The following is a 16,026-nucleotide window of genomic DNA, read 5'->3' on the forward strand; positions in this document are numbered from 1 at the left end:
AGCAGGCACACGGCATCGCTGACTCCCCGGGAGACCCACCAACTACTGGCTGCGGTCTGGGCCTGATTTAGATCGCTCCGTTCTCCCCGCCCCGCTGAGACGAACAGAGGCCATCAACGGGACAAATTGCTGCGGGCCTCATCGGAAAAGACTTGGTATTTTTAGTCAAATCCCCTGTGCCTATGGTTCACTAGATTAGCACAGCTATGCTTAGAGAGAGGGCAGGAAGGGGTAAAACGGTGGCACTAAAATATCTCGAAAGCTAATGAGAGTAAAGCGGTCATGACACCAGGCTTGCGGTGAGCGCTGCGGCCAATTTATAAAGCGTTGTAGACCTCTACAATAAATAACCAGCTTTTCATTCTGCCCGATTCTGAAGCACAACCCGTCCCGGTCTCATAACGGTTTCATCGTAAGGGGGTATTACGTATGTGAGGCAAGAATTTCATATTTGACGCAAAAACTTTAATTTGTCCGCTGGTGTTCTTTCAGCAGCTGCTGAAGAAAACCAAGTCGGTCAGTATTAATGGGAAACGACTGCTTCCGCGCGGAGGGGGACTGTGATTCGGCAGAGCTGAGTAACCCCTGGGTATTAACAGACACCGCCACTGGGAGCTTGTGAGTGAGTCACGGTGAGCTGGTACTGCCATCCCACACTGTCCTCTTGCCTTAGAGAGAGAGCGGTGATGAGGGATCCTTACTTGTGACCGTGAAAGTGCAGGGTCCTGAAAAGCCAATGACCGAAGCGATCTCTCTTTTCGCGTTGTTATTTGTATTCTCTTTTTGCGGAGGGGGTGATCTTGAAGATTGGAAGTAGCAAACGGTGGCTTCGGTTGAGAAATCCAGACATGGGGCAATGGTGAAAGGCTGAGGAGTGCAGACCAGCTTATCCGAGACTCATCGTTGGGGCATGATGCATGAGATTTTTTTCTGTGCTCAGTGTCTGGTTGAGTTTTAAAAGTTAAGCTGCAGTTGGAGTGAGAGTGAGTGTGGGATGCTGACCTTGTTTTCCCCTTGGTGTTTGTATGCTGAGACAGCAGAGTCGGCTCCTCATTAAGCAAACAAAACTTCAAACACAGTGCTTTTTCAGGAAGGTGGCAGTACGGTTTCCTCTCCCTGCATGGGAAGTACACTTTTATGAGCATTTTTCATGACATTCTCTCAGGTTTTCATGTTGGTCTCAAAGCACACAGTCCTTATTTTGTAATGTTGTGCAGCAGTTATCTGATCTGTCTTTTGCATTGAAAAAAGGTAGTGGCGAAAGAGAACAGCTTCAGTTCCCTGTTTTTGTATCTGTTTAGGCGCTGTTGTGTACAGAATCGTAGACAGCTGTTTCAAAGGTGTTTACAGTAAGAGGCAGAAATATTCACACATTTACACATCCTGGGCTGAACTCAGCTGAGTCACTGACAGGACTGACATTTCATCATATAGCGAAGGGCGTGAGTGCATTTCAGTGGCTCATCAGGGTTGCTGAGTTCCCAAACTGAAGAAAAGATCGGAAAATTATTAACAGGTCGAAAGGGAAGACAACCTGGCTCTGATCACAGTCCTTTGAGTTGTGGTTTGTAAATTGTACTAGGGTAGTACTAGAAGCACTTATTGTGTATTTGGTGTCATTTGTGTTTCTCTTAATTCGGGGGTTTAACATCAAAGCAGCTGTGGTCATTCTTTGATCTTGACTTGAGCCTCTTGCAAAGTAGAGTCCTTTTACCCGAGGATTTCTCCCAAACCTGTTTGCCTTTCCCATTAAGACTGAAACCAAAAGCTGCCGTAAACTGACTGGAAGCCAACTGATAAGATCATTAAGTTCAAAGCTGTAAACTCAACTCAAGGAAATAAAATAATAAAAGCACAGATTTTAAATTGTAGCACGGCTGTCAAATCTGCAGTAATTCAGCACTTAAGAACATAAGAACAGAGCCATTCGCCCCATTGTGCTCGTTTGGTGTCCATTAATAACTAAGTGATCAAGGATCCTATCCAGTCTGTTTTTGAATGTTCCCAAATTGTCTCTTCAGCCACATCGCTGGGGAGTTTGTTCAGATTGTGACGCCTCTCTCTGTGAAGAAGTGTCTCCTGTTTTCTGTCTCGAATGCCTTGAAGCCCAATTTCCATTTGTGTCCCCGGGTGCGTGTGTCCCTGCTGATCTGGAAAAGCTCCTCTGGTTTGATGCTCTCCTCTGAACTGCCTCTAGAGCAGCGATATCTTTCTTGAAGTGTGGAGCCCAGAACTGTCCACAGTATCCAGATGAGCTCTAACTAGTGCATTGTACAGTCTGAACATCACTGCCCTTGTTCTCAATTCGACACTTTTGACAATATACCCTAGCATCGTGTTTGCCTTTTTTTATTGCTTCCCCACACTGTTTGGATGGAGAAAGTGAGGAGTCCACGTAGACTCCTAGGTCTTTCTCATGCGTTACTTCATCCAGTTCTATTCCTCCCATAGTGTAATTAGTGGACATTTTTGTTACTTGCATGTAATACCTTGCACTTGTCCACATTGAATTTCATCTGCCACTTGTCAGTCCAACCCTGACTTAGGGCTGTGAGATATGATAATATATATTGTGTGATGATAGAAAAATGTCTATCGTTTCATATTATGCTCTATCGTTTATTTAGTTGTTGCAAATCCCACTCTTTACAGCAATATTTTTCGTCATTTGGACGACGCTTTTGCATTTTTCCCGGTTTTCCCACACGTGCCGGATGCGGCAAGAAATGTGCATCAGAAACACAAACAGACATGGAGGAGAGTGAACCAAATAACCAAAAGATACTTTACTTTATTTTTGTAAATTGGAAAGCAATGCAAACAGATGCAGAAAGTTTCATTTTCTTTTTATTAAGATGGTGAAGTGGTACAACAGTTTTTATTATTATTATTATTATTATTATTATTATTATTATTATTATTATTATTATAACTATTTTGTATTAACACGTGCTGTACCGGTAAGCAGAATCGAGACGCGACAGTCAGAGAAGAAATTTTGCTGTCTAGCAGATGTTAAATGCGCCACTAAACCCGGCTGTAGTAAGTCTATCTATACCATTTTACAGCGCATGTGTTGCGTGATTACTATTACTTGTGTTATTGTTGTTATGTGACAGTAAATCATAGTGTGTATATGTACGGTGAGGGGAAAAAAGTATTTGATCCCCTGCTGATCTTGTACGTTTGCCCACTGACAAAGAAATGATCAGTCTATAATTTTAATGATAGGTGTATTTTAACAGTGAGAGACAGAGTAACAACAAAAAAATCCAGAAAAATGCATTTCAAAAAAGTTATAAATTGATTTGCATGTTAATGAGTGAAACAAGTATTTGATCCCCTATCAATCAGCAAGATTTCTGGCTCCCAGGTGTCTTTTATACAGGTAACGAGCTGAGATTAGGAGCACTCTCTAAGGGAAGCACTCTCTTAAACTACACGGGAAGATCTTGTTAATGATCTCAAGGCAGCTGGGACCATAGTCACCCAGAAAACAATTGGTAACACACTACGCCATGAAGGACTGAAATCCTGCAGCGCCCGCAAGGTCCCCCTGCTCAAGAAAGCACATGTACAGCCCGTCTGAAGTTTGCCAATGAACATCTGAATGATTCAGAGGAGAACTGGGTGAAAGTGTTGTGGTCAGATGAGACCAAAATCGAGCTCTTTGGCATCAACTCAACTCGCCGTGTTTGGAGGAGGAGGAATGACCCCAAGAACACCATCCCCACCGTCAAACATGCAGGTGCAAACATTATGCTTTGGGGGTGTTTTTCTGCTAAGGGGACAGGACAACTGCACCGCATCAAAGGGACGATGGACGGGGCCATGTACCGTCAAATCTTGGGTGAGAACCTCCTTCCCTCAGCCAGGGCATTGAAAATGGGTCGTGGATGGTATTCCAGCATGACAATGACCCAAAACACACAGCCAAGGCAACAAAGGAGTGGCTCCAGAAGAAGCACATTAAGGTCCTGGAGTGGCCTAGCCAGTCTCCAGACCTTAATCCCATAGAAAATCTGTGGAGGGAGCTGAAGGTTCGAGTTGCCAAACGTCAGCCTCGAAACCTTAATGACTTGGAGAGGATCTGCAAAGAGGAGTGGGACAAAATCCCTCCTGAGATGTGTGCAAACCTGGTGGCCAACTGCAAGAAACGTCTGACCTCTGTGATTGCCATGAAAGGGTTTTGCCACCAAGTACTAAGTTGAAGGGGTCAAATACTTATTTCCCTCATTAACATGCAAATCAATTTATAACTTTTTTGAAATGTGTTTTTCTGGATTTTTTTGTTGTTACTCTGTCTCTCACTGTTAAAATACACCTACCATTAAAATTATAGACTGATCATTTCTTTGTCAGTGGGCAAACGTACAAAATCAGCAGGGGATCAAATACTTTTTTCCCTCACTGTATACATATATATCACACAACACTTGCGCTGTAATGTGCTGCATTCTGCATATATTTACCATGACAGTCTGCATGTGGTATTTGTTATTTTTGCATATTTAATGATTAACGAAATACTTTTGAATGTCTTTGGTCTTATTTTGTAGCTTGATTGGATAAAACAAGAAATATCGAGATATATATCGTGTACCGCCCAAACTTCTAAAAATATTGAGATTTTATTTTTAAGTCATATCGCCAGCCCTAACCTGAATATTATCTAAGTCCCTTTGAATAGCCTACTTTTTCTGCTTTTGTGACCCACATCAATAGAACATTTAGATATAATGTAAATGGCCTTATTTCTAGCTTTGTAATCATCTCACCAGGGATGGTGGGTCTGCAATCACATAGGTAACATTTGATTGGGCCTTAACGTGGAAGGGATACTACCACCCCCAACAAGATTATCTTCTTTAGTTAAGGAATAACTAAGAGAGTCTGAGAAAGTCCCGGATGACCCATGGCCGTCTCTTTGGATTAGGGCCCGAAGAACGCTCTAGAATTGCAGACCTGGCCCGTTTGTGTACGTGGCAGCGGGGAATTAGGCAGGGCCGTGTTAATCCCATTGTTTACATGCCATGCTTCCTCTCCTCAAGCCTCTTAAAGCTGGGAGTGACCTCTGTCCTCCGAAGCCACAGACGGCCGCACCAGGAAGAAAAAAAAAACAGCCTTCCGTCTTCTCGGACTTTCGCATTCATATTGTTTTCAAGTTCCCCGTCAGGAACGAGATGCTCAGTTCTGCAGCAGGTCCAGTCTGCCGCAAGGCGTGGCCCCGGCAGTTAAACGAACTGTTACCTACAAGCGGTGCCTGCCCAGGAGCGGAATCAAGATTAGGACGATCTTCATTTCTCTGCATGTAACAACTTTGAATTGTACAAAGCTGCAGAAGTGTGTTGGGCCCCGAGGAACCCGATTGTCTGCAAATGGGGTGTGTTGGGCGTTTTTTTTTTTTAAAGCAAACACTCAGATGTCGTGATGCGTGAGAGGATGGGCCGTCCACTTATTAAAGACATTGTGAACACTTTTGTATTGTACCTGTTGTATTGTCTCAATAATCTTGGTCATTTATTATTTAATAAGGTTGTTAAAAGGGATGGTCTATGGGAGACTTTTCTGACTCTCTCTCTCTGTCTCTTTCTCAGGCAGAGGCGAGGCTGGCAGCGAAGAGGGCAGCCAGAGCCGAAGCACGGGAGATCAGGATGAAGGAGCTGGAGAGGCAGCAGAAAGAGGTACAGAGGTCTGTCCCTGCCCCCCACGTCTCAGACATCCCGGGGCAGGGGGCTGCTCCACAGCACGTTCATTCCTGCATAAGCCTTATTTAAAGCTTGACTCCATTCATGTGGTCTCGGGAGATCTCTGTAATGACAGTGACTTCAGCTTCAGAATACCTCCGCTTATGCCCTTTGGATTAAATATTCAACCTGGTAAAGCATGCACAAATTGGGGAAGGATCAGATCGAAACCTCATGAAGCCGTGCTAAAGAAAATCACACAGACGTTTATTCAAGTGTCACGAACATGTTTGGCCGCCTTCATAAATCATTAATACTCTGTTTAATATGTTAGCTAAGGCACACTTTAGAAGTCTGTCTCTGTGTTGGTCTGCTTCATCTCAAACGGTCCGTGTGGTCAGGCCAGACACGTAGGTATTAACAAAAATGTCTGGAATTTGTAGAATAGTTCTCTTAATCTCTCGGTACACCTGATAAGATGTGCTTTCCTCTCATATGACTAAATAAGGATACATGGCACCCGCAGGGTCTGTTTCAGTTACGTTTGACCCCCGAGAGTCCACTAAACGTGGGAGAAAATAGCTTGGGTTTCACTCTCCGCAGACTTGAAATGTTTCTGAAGCTGGGCTTAGGAAAAGTTATTCAGCACAGTGAGAAAACGATCATTAACAAATTGTGGATTAAAGGTGTGCCGGTGTATAACGTCCTGAACTTAATTTAAGGCAAACAAGTGTACTGTATTAGCTACTAAATCGTGAATATAAACCAAACAAAAGTGCAAACTGGGTGCAGTGGAAGCGGGACAACCTGAACTGTAATCCTTTAAAAAAAATGGGGAATAATGAAGAGGACGTTGAAAGTCAACGAAGCTGGGGGCTAAGTCAGCCACTCGGTTCAACGACAGCCCGTCGCAGACAGCAGCCAACGTAAACATTCATCGACGCAGTTTGCAAAGCTTCCGCCAAAGCGAGATCACACCCTGTATCTGATGAAAGAGTGATGTAATCCCCTAATCCTGCATAAATCCCTCCTGTTTGAAGGAATAGAGTGTGCGTCTTCCTAAGGGGCTGCTGTGGGATTTAACTCATGGAAAAAGACTGGCTGTCGTCTTAGCCCAGTGTCCCTGTCCAAGGGCCACGGGGGCGGACAGTGTGAAGCCACTGGGCAGAGCCGTGTAGCTGCAGCGGGCTGGTGGGGATGTGGGGAGCGGCAACGTGGCTCAGAGGGAACAGCGCTGTATGGGGTCTAATGGGTCTAATTAAGGGCTGCCAAATAAGTCAACTTTTGTCTTTGCTTAGTCTGTTCCGGGTAAACAAGCAAAGGAAAATAACTCGGAGAGTGACACGAGAGAGCAGAGTAAGAGAAATGCTTCAGACCAGCAAAGATCCTGCAGTTTTATCTCTTTCTCTTCCGCTCTGTCTTGCTCACTCGGAGAACGCTCCGTCACCGCTTGTGAGGCGAGGTCAAACGCGTCTCATTAGGCTAATGTCTCTCCAGTTGCTCTCGGAGACGACATCTGATGGACCCCCAGAGTGCTAACTTCAGCTAATGCACACCACGATCCAGAGAATGTAAACAGGCTTCAATGATCGCACTCTTGACCCCACACTCTGTGATTTACTGCCCTTGTAAAGTCGGTGGGAGAGAGCTGTGCGGAGCCGGTTTAAAGCCCCTAATTCTTCCTTTCGGAGGGCTGTGCCTGAGTGGAGCTGGTATCTCCGTGTGATGCTGCAGAAGTGTCCGTGTGACAACTTTCAGCTGCTGCAGTTTTTGCTCTGGTGTAATTATAATGTCCCACTTCTAAATGGAAAACAGGCCATGTTCAGGACAAGACTTGGAATTTACAGCACTTTTCCCTCCCAAAATCTAAATCTAGGGAGATTTAGTAGCTCATGACTTTTCTCTTTCATGGGCTTACACTAAGTGAAGGCCTAAGTAGATATTCAACTACTTTGAAAACATTGAGGCGAGTTAGCGATTCGAACCATTAATGTATATATCCCGTCTATATGAGAGAGATAAGTTGACTGACACGGCCGTGATGTTTGGAGGCCTGTCTTGTTTGCTGGAAGAAAGCATTAGCTCTGTGTTTTGTATGTCGGACAGCCAGGAGCCGTGTGGGGGAAAAGCGGCGAGGATTATAGCGCATGTTACAGTGTTTATCTGAAGCCGATTGGGGGGCACTCTGGTTTAAAGCTCTATCCGATTCCTAAAGCAGATTATTGGGAAGTGCTCCTTGTTGAACCTGCTGTGGAGGAGGCCTGAGTTGTTTCCAGCACGTATCCAGAGAGGACAAGAGGTCCGCTGCTGTGAAGCGAATGGCAATTAAGGCAGAAAAGGCAGAAAAAGGCCCCCTTGTGTCTTGAGGAAGGGAGGCAGAGGCACGTGTTGTGATCGGGAGGGAGGGCGGCAAGGCAAGGGAGACCCCTGCGATCAAGTCGCTGTTTGTCTGGGCCGTGAACTTCAGCAGCCCTTCAGGATCCCGTCTGGGGCTGCGGTCACGTGTCCCCGTAACCTCAATCTGACAGAGCCAGTCAGCGTGATCTGATGTGACGGCCTGGGAGCGTCTGGCAGGTGGCTGTGGGAGACCTCGGAGAGCGCGGCTGCCCCGGGACCCCTCTACAGCGGGAGGTGGGCACGCTGTCGTGTGGGAGAGTTTCGGCCGGGGGGAGGGGAGGTTGTTCAGTGATCGCAGCTTGGTGGCCGCATCATCCCGGGCCGGATCATCCCTCGTTAGTCCCTATTACACCCTCCTGCAGGGGTCCTCTGAAGAGGCATTGTTTTGCTTTGCCTGGCCCTGCTTGCAATATCAATATGAACTGCATGACCACTTGTGTCTTCCTAGATGTGGATCTTCTGGATAATGGACCTAGCTTTCACTATTTAGTTTTTCTTTGACTATACTGTATAACATCTGATTTTAGCTCCTGTCACTTAAATGTGCAGCATGTTGTTACAGGTAATGTAAGTCCTCGCTGATTCCCAGGAGTTTTTACGTCGAGTGCTGATGGATACACGTTACAGATGAAGCCGAATGTTTGTGGAAATTCCATTCCATATTCCGTTCCAGAGCTTCCTGGTTCTTATTCTCATGAGCCGTCGGTTACCTAATCAAACATATGACTGAACTCAACATGTGATTAGACTTTTCGTGTGGTTTCCAGCAGCCAATTAGACTATTGAAGTCACCCAAACAACTTTATAATGGTCTGCTGCTGTGTTAGAAGCTGAGAGTTCAATGTGGGCCTCACAGTTACAAAGACAAAGAATCGACCCTGTCTCCAAAGGATAAAATAGGTGTAGCCTATTTGTTTGTTTTACTGCCTGCCAACCTCCTTCCTGGGCTTTTACAGGGTACATTTCTAGCTATACAATAGAATTATGAGCTCTTTTTTGTCCAGTGCTAGGGGGACTTTTCCCAAAACGGGCACACACTGCTCTGGCTTTATAAAATACATGAGGTAAGGGGTAAAGAGAACAAGTCCTACAGCACTGATGTCATCAAACCTTTGAATGAATTCCAAGACCTTAATAAAATAATACGTAAAAAAATACGTGTTTCTTAACAAAGGACTGAGTGTTGAGTTTACACTGAAGTAAAACTAGGATAAGAAAACTTTTTTTTGGGCCTCCAAATGTTGTGTGGATGTTTTATGGGAGTGAATTAGAAAAAATCACGGCAAGTGTTGCAGGGCTAGACTGTGCCTTACGTCAGTGGTAATGGTGTTAGTGACATCAGTGAACCTGGTGATTTTTCAGACCGCCGAACACACTGGAGCTATCTTTTCCATCTCGGATCTCATCGGGGCTTCAATGCATACAATGTAATACTATGCAAGTAAAATAATTAAAAAAAAAAAGTCAATGAAAGCACAAATGAGAAATCCGTGAGCTTTAAGCCGTGCAGCGGTGCGGGGCGGTCTTGCCCCTTTTGGCCCTCTACTGGAGCGATGAGACATTGCCCCATTTGGCCCTCTGCTGGAGCGATGAGACATTGGAAGCTGCTCCACTGGCCTGGATGAGCGCCAGAGATGACGAGGACCGCAACACCGTTGGCATGTTTTTTTGTTGTTGTTATTGTTGCTTAACACCAGATACCATTTAGATTTTCCTTCGCAAGCAAGAATACCAAACGGTATCCATTGCAAAGTTGACTCAAAACTGATACAATTGTCCCCCGTCTCTCTCTGTGTTGTTCAGTGTAAAACAACATCTGTGGTTGCTATCATTAGGGTTGTGGGAGTTAAAAACACCTTTTTATGATCCCTGTACTCAAGCCTGAGGCCCCCGTTTGGTGCAGAGACTCTTACCATCAAAGGTCTTGACATTATTGGATGATAGGCTTATTAGCATTGGACTCAGGTGATAAAAGGTGGAGACCATCTCGCTTTAAGCAGCTGAGAACAGAAGAGGTTTCGGGTGCCAGAGCCGGGTAGTGTGGGAAACATTTAACTGCAGGAAAGAGGCAGTTGTGTAAAAAGTGGACTGGGCAGCGGTCATGGGAATCGACACACCCTGCTGACATTCCCCGGGGTGCGCTTGGATGCCAGCTCAAGGAACAGTGGAAAGAATTTGAGTTACTCTGGAAACCTGGTCACATGTTGTGCCTGATGTTTCTCCAGACCTATGGGTGTTTGGAAGACCAGTCCCAAAAAGAATGACCTCCTTGAAAAAAACACAGCAAGGGTTTGAAAGACAAACACAAAGACACTTTGCTCTGTTCTTGATTTGCACAAAGCTGTTTCTGCAACTGCTCTAATCACCACTTTTCCTCTCTCTCCTTCTCTCCATTTCTCCCGCCTCTCTCCTGCCCTTCTCCTCTCTGTCTCTCTCTCTCTCATCACTTCTCCTGCCTCTCCTCCTGTGACATCTAGATCTATCAGGTGCAGAAGGTAGGCCCTCTTCCTTGACTTCCTGTTTATGTCCAAATGAGCAAGGTGGACTAAATGGCCTCTTCTCATTTTTAACCGTCTCGTGTTTTCTCACGTGTCTTCCTCTGTGCACCTTAATCGTGTTTAATTGAAATACATTATCATCATCATCATTATTGTTGTTGTTGTCACACATACAGCAATGCATGTCAGTAAGTTGACCTGTTTTTCTCGCTTCATGAGCAGCTGGTGGAGTTCTGAACAGTATTAAAGTTGTCTTCATTTAGCGGTTAAAGGAAGCCAGCGAAACCGCATTGATTTAAAAATTAATTAATCAGTATGTTGCACGTTTCTTTCTGTTGTCTAAACAGTTTTTCACCCCCTCTCTCCTTTCTTTCCTCTGCTTCCCCTCTGCCCTCAGAAATACTACGGGCTGGACAACAAATGGGGTGATATCGAGCAGTGGATGGTATGACCCAGGCGCTGGTGTTTTGTGTGAATTAATTCTAGTCATTATAGTAAAGTTTTTCACCAAGTCCAGTGGGGGTGTTTGGGGGGTCGGCTAGGCTTCTGTGGTAAAGCATGATGCCAACGTGGTCTCCTATGAGAGACGATGTTATAATAATTAGTTAAAAAAATAAAACATACTACCACTTATCTGCTGTCTGCTGGAGTCGTCTAGTTTCAGGGTCGGACGGCAGAATCCCAGTATTCTTTCGATGTTTCTGACTTCTGTCTCTCTCTCTCTGTTTCCGATCTTTCCTGTCCCTTCTCGTCCTCCCTGCTCCGCCTCACCAGGAGGACAGTGAGAAATACTCTCATCGCCCCAGGAGAAACACCTCGGTCTGTATCTGCTCCCTCTGTCTTGCCTGCCTCATCTGTCTCGCCTGCCTTTATTTCCCACTATCATTTCAATCATCAGCCAATTAATTGATTAAGGATGGATAGAAAGGAGCTTTTTCTGGGTCAGGGAGTTATAGATCTAAAATAAATGTACATTTGCTACGTTATTTACATAAAATGTGTTAAATCCGTGTTATTGCTTTAATTTTAAATGCACAATATCAGTCCAGTTATTTTTCTTCTTCAATCCAGAGTACAGTTAATAATCCCTGAAGCAGATGCATTGATATGTGGGCCCCATCTCTGCTCAAATCTACCGATAACTCAGTCATGTGTCTTGCGCTGATAAAAACAGAAGTGAAAAAGTGATGTTTAAGCCTAATTAAGCCTATATGACGTGCTCGTCAGATTATGTTGCGGGGAAAGGAAATATGTAGCCCGATCCCCCTCTACTGATGATCAAAGTCACTTCTATTTTATTCTATATTCTGCATCCCTCACTTAGGCCCCAGCTGGTTGCTTATCTACAGCACGTGATGCTGGGAGAGTGATAGGTTGCAGCCGAGGATTGTGGGTCTCCATGGAGCGATCGTCGCATCATTTTGGCCACCTCATAGGGTCCTAAAAGGCCAGACGTTTCACTAATTCAGCTGCAGATATTTGTTTCATTCTTCTTGTCGCCTTTCGTTGTTTTTTGTGATCTGCAGTGAAGGAATGTCCTTGTTCTGTATGTGGTTTAGGCTTCTGTCAAACACGTGTTCTTCATGCTTGAGCGCTTAGCTTTTTGAAGTCTTTACAGGTGTTTTGAGCTAAAATTATCTTGAAAGGATTAACGAAAACTAAATCTATGAAACCACTTTAATTTTACTTTTCAGACATTGAGTTGTTGTTTTTTACTAAAGGAAAGATTTTGGATTTTGTGATAATTTAGAATGTGAAATGTCCACAGACACACTACCTACAAACCTAAATGAATGTGTGACGAAACCCCTTTCCACATGGCGGCGGGGGTCAGCTGATTGAGCCATCATTGAATATTCAGTTTGAACCACCAGTCAAACGGTGAGCTTCCAGACAGACAGGGGTCATGTGAGCTGGGACGTTCAATCAGGGTTTTAATCTGTGATGGCTGTAACAATGCCTGACATTTTCACTCTCTCTCTCCCTCTCTGTCCCAGATCTCAGACGATGATGAACGGATGTCCGTGGGCAGCCGCGGCAGCCTGAGGGTCAGTACCTGTGCGTCCCTAATGTCCGTCAGCCGCCGTGCGGAGCAATTATGCCAGCTGCGTCAGACCCACATGTTACAGCTGACTGTTTTCTGCACTCTGTTCTTTGCTGCTTGAAGTTATAGAGTCCACTGTGTGTGCTTACACTTTTGCAGGAAACGTTGTCGCATCTTAAGCAGCAGAACACAAGAGCTTGCTCGTGCAATTGCTGGCAGCTTATTGGTCTCCCCAGGTTGTGGCGTTACAAATTGACTTCATAAGCCTTGTGTGCATTTTTCAAACAGTTGTCTTCTATGCTGGCTTGTGTGTAGGGGGTTAGTGTGCAGTGGGGAGTAGGGGCGGACTGCGACTCTACAGGGATAGTACTATTGGTCACTCGGGTATGGAGCCAAGGGGATTGATTGTGGCCATGTTGTCATGTCTCTGAACAGTCAGACCTGGATTCGGTGGGTGTCTATGCAGGGGTAAGGAAGGAGCCGTTACTGTGTGTGGTTTTACCTTGTACTGAACAGAAATGCAACTCAACCCCAATAAGATCAAATCCAGCACCTGACAATGTCTTCTAACGATCAGAGGAACGTATTTCTGATCAGACCATTCGCAGCAGAAAGGCTGCAAGCTCTTCAGTCGCATTAAAGTTTATTACCTGTTTAAAAATGGAACCAATTGAATACATTAAAAGTCCATAAATCAGACAAAGGGTTATTATGGCTGTGCATTCAAATGTATTTGCAGCTTTGAAGACTCTCTGCATAGTGCGAGAGAGTCCTGACTAGACTTTCAACAAGAGGGGCTAGAAATGACAGGAGTAAATGCAGCGCACATTGCTTTGATTATTTGCAACTCATCATTCCTATAATGCCACCTATTGGTTTCTTTAAGGTAACCTGGAGAAACCTTCATTCAGAAAATGTAAATACTGGCTGTAGTTTTCTTTCCCCTTGCGTTTAATAAGTGACAGATACTTGTCTCTCATTGATCTGATCTTATAAAGGGTCTGTCTCTTAACATTTGATGGGTTTTGCACGTGTGTGTGTGTGTCACTAACAGATCCAGCGGGTCACGGGCAGTTTGGTGTGTGTCAGGGTGCAAATGTGTGTGAAGTAAAAAGAAAATCACTTATCTTAGATGACTTTCAGAGGTTGTAATGCGTAGTGTGTAGCAAGACTGCTTTATTGACTGTTGAGTGCCTCAACTACACTGCGAGGAAAACGCGTTTATTTCAGTCAAGGTTAATTTTCAGTTTTACCCACTTGTTCAGCTTCACCATCCTAAAGCATCAGTCTTCAGCAGCGTGGAAGAGCAGTTGTCATAAAAGCACTGACTCCATCACCGTTAATGTTCTCCCTGCCTTAGGTGCCAAACGGGGTCCAGGCAGGATATTATACTGCTGCAGTCGGCAGTTTTGCATTTCATTGTCTCAGCAAGGCAGGCAGATCTATGTTACATAAATAGGCATATCATCTGTTTTTTGCTTTCTATTGGAAAGCGAGACAATCGCAAATAAGTGCAGCTTGATACAAGACTTGGCACATGAAAATGAAAATGGAAATTGCAGAGTCCATAAACTGCAATCAAGTGACGTAATATATCTTCTCTTTCTTCACTTTGCAGTCACACTTTTTAATACAGAGACCATAATCCACATGTTTGGGTGATGGCCATTGAGATGTTTGTAGCCTAATTGCTTCTTTTTCATGTTTCCTTTCGTATTAATGCTGTGGATTGAAAACTAGTATAAGATGTGCTGAATAAAGCTGGCACCGAGTGAGAAACGGGGCCCAGCAGAGCCAATATTTGTGTTTCCAACAGTAAACGTCACCCACTTCTGTTGTCATTTCTGGTTGGCAACAAGGAGCCTCTTGAGTGACAGGATTTGTTTTAGATAGGTTTTTATTTAACTCACGGGCACAGCATTGTTATGCTAAAGATAAAGAGTTTTCTCCGTTTTGATCTCCCTTGATTGGCATGCTTTTGCTTGCGTGACTATGCTGGCTTCAGTGTCTATATTGTTCCAATGCGTGTGCGGTTTGTTTTCAGTCCGTCCTTGGAACGATGATCAGACTGTCCCCTGTTTTCCCTTCAGCCATGTGTGTGCATCTGTGTTTGTGTGTCTGCGTGTGTGCATGTCTGCATGTGTACGTGTGTGCGTGTGTCTGCGTGTGTGCGTGTGTCTGCGTGTGTGCGCGTGTGTGTGCGTGTGTCTGCGTGTGAGTGTGTGTGTGTGTGTGTGCCTTTGTGCGTGTGTCTGCGTTTCTGCGTGTGAGTGTGTGTGTGTGTGAGAGAGAGAGTGTGACTGTGTGTGAGTGTATCTGTGTGTGAGAGAGAGTTAGACGGTCTCTCTCAGGGCGTGCAGTTTGAATGTGGTGTGTGTCTGTGTGTGATTGTGTCTGTATGTGTGTGTCTGCCGTCTTTATGTGTGTGTGTGAGAGAGTTAGCCTGCGTGTCTCTCAGGGCGTGTAGTGTGTGTCCCTCAGCTCACCACCCTCTCCCTCCCTCCCTCCCACCCCACAGGCCGGCTCTCACAAGAAGAAGAAGAAGAAGAAGCACTCGAAGGCAGTATGTAGCGTCTCCGTGTCAGAGTGTGTGTGTGGGGTTGGGGGGGGGTGAATCACTGGAGAGTCATGCCTAGATCACGGTCTCAGACCTGAGGGGGTGTTATGGGCACCGATCGCTTTCACTCGCGCTGCTTTGGCGTTAAACGGAGCTCAGTGTGATGATGTCACTCTTAACATGCTTTTCATTTTCACTTATGGCTTTTTTATTGTATTTTTTACTTGTATTCATTATGTGTGTCTCCTGGCAGAGCAGTGGTTGTGGTGAAGGTACTGTGGCTCCTCTCAGAGCAGAGAGTCCAGTAGGGTTAATGCACAACTCCCTTTTTTAAACCCTTTACTTCGTGTTGACATTAGTGAACGTGTAAGAAACATGCGGACAGCGTACTTTTTGTTATTTGAATGCATTGCCCTTTGTTGTTGAACCTTTTCATTCAAGAAACAGCGTATGGATATGGAAAAAGGAGTGCAAATGTGTTCAGCCTGCAGAAACCTAGAGCGCGCCGGGGTGCGTGATGGGGCGCTTCTGATAGGGTGTGTGTGGGGCGGGGGGACGCACGTGTGGTTTTCAAATGATCCTTTCTTCCCTTTAAAACACCCAGAGCTCAGGAATCAGCGATGAGAGTAGAGCCTCAAAATCTTCAAGATACGAACAGCAGATGGTTTGTTTGCTTTTTTGTTTTCTCCCTGTAGACATTTACGGACGTGTGCTGCCTAATATCACCTAACACCTTTTGTGTGTGTGTGAGACTTGAGTTTGCCTGTCACTCACCAGGGTGAAAAGCACTTTGCTGCTTTCCCCACAAGATCCTACCCCCCTACACACACACACACACACACA

At 45.0% G+C, this 16,026-nt stretch overlaps 1 protein-coding gene across 27 annotated transcripts in view; it reads left to right on the plus strand.

The window, feature by feature from the left end:
* Positions 1-16,026, plus strand: part of lrrfip1a (leucine rich repeat (in FLII) interacting protein 1a) — a 58,398-nt gene that overhangs the window by 17,247 nt on the left and 25,125 nt on the right. For 11 of the 27 annotated variants that reach the window (XM_066688078.1, XM_066688084.1, XM_066688085.1 and 8 more), the window contains exons 2-9: positions 5,598-5,684; positions 10,562-10,579; positions 10,980-11,027; positions 11,357-11,401; positions 12,580-12,630; positions 13,062-13,094; positions 15,145-15,189; positions 15,788-15,847. In XM_066688078.1, coding sequence (XP_066544175.1) covers positions 5,598-5,684; positions 10,562-10,579; positions 10,980-11,027; positions 11,357-11,401; positions 12,580-12,630; positions 13,062-13,094; positions 15,145-15,189; positions 15,788-15,847 — 387 coding nt within the window. Of the gene's footprint in view, positions 1-5,597; positions 5,685-10,561; positions 10,580-10,979; positions 11,028-11,356; positions 11,402-11,426; positions 12,464-12,579; positions 12,631-13,061; positions 13,095-15,144; positions 15,190-15,787; positions 15,848-16,026 lie in introns of those variants that run through there. The other 16 variants (XM_066688088.1, XM_066688093.1, XM_066688099.1 and 13 more) reach the window with 9 other exon arrangements.

This window comes from Amia ocellicauda, chromosome 16, assembly GCF_036373705.1.
Source record: "Amia ocellicauda isolate fAmiCal2 chromosome 16, fAmiCal2.hap1, whole genome shotgun sequence".
Taxonomy (NCBI): Eukaryota; Metazoa; Chordata; class Actinopteri; order Amiiformes; family Amiidae; genus Amia; species Amia ocellicauda.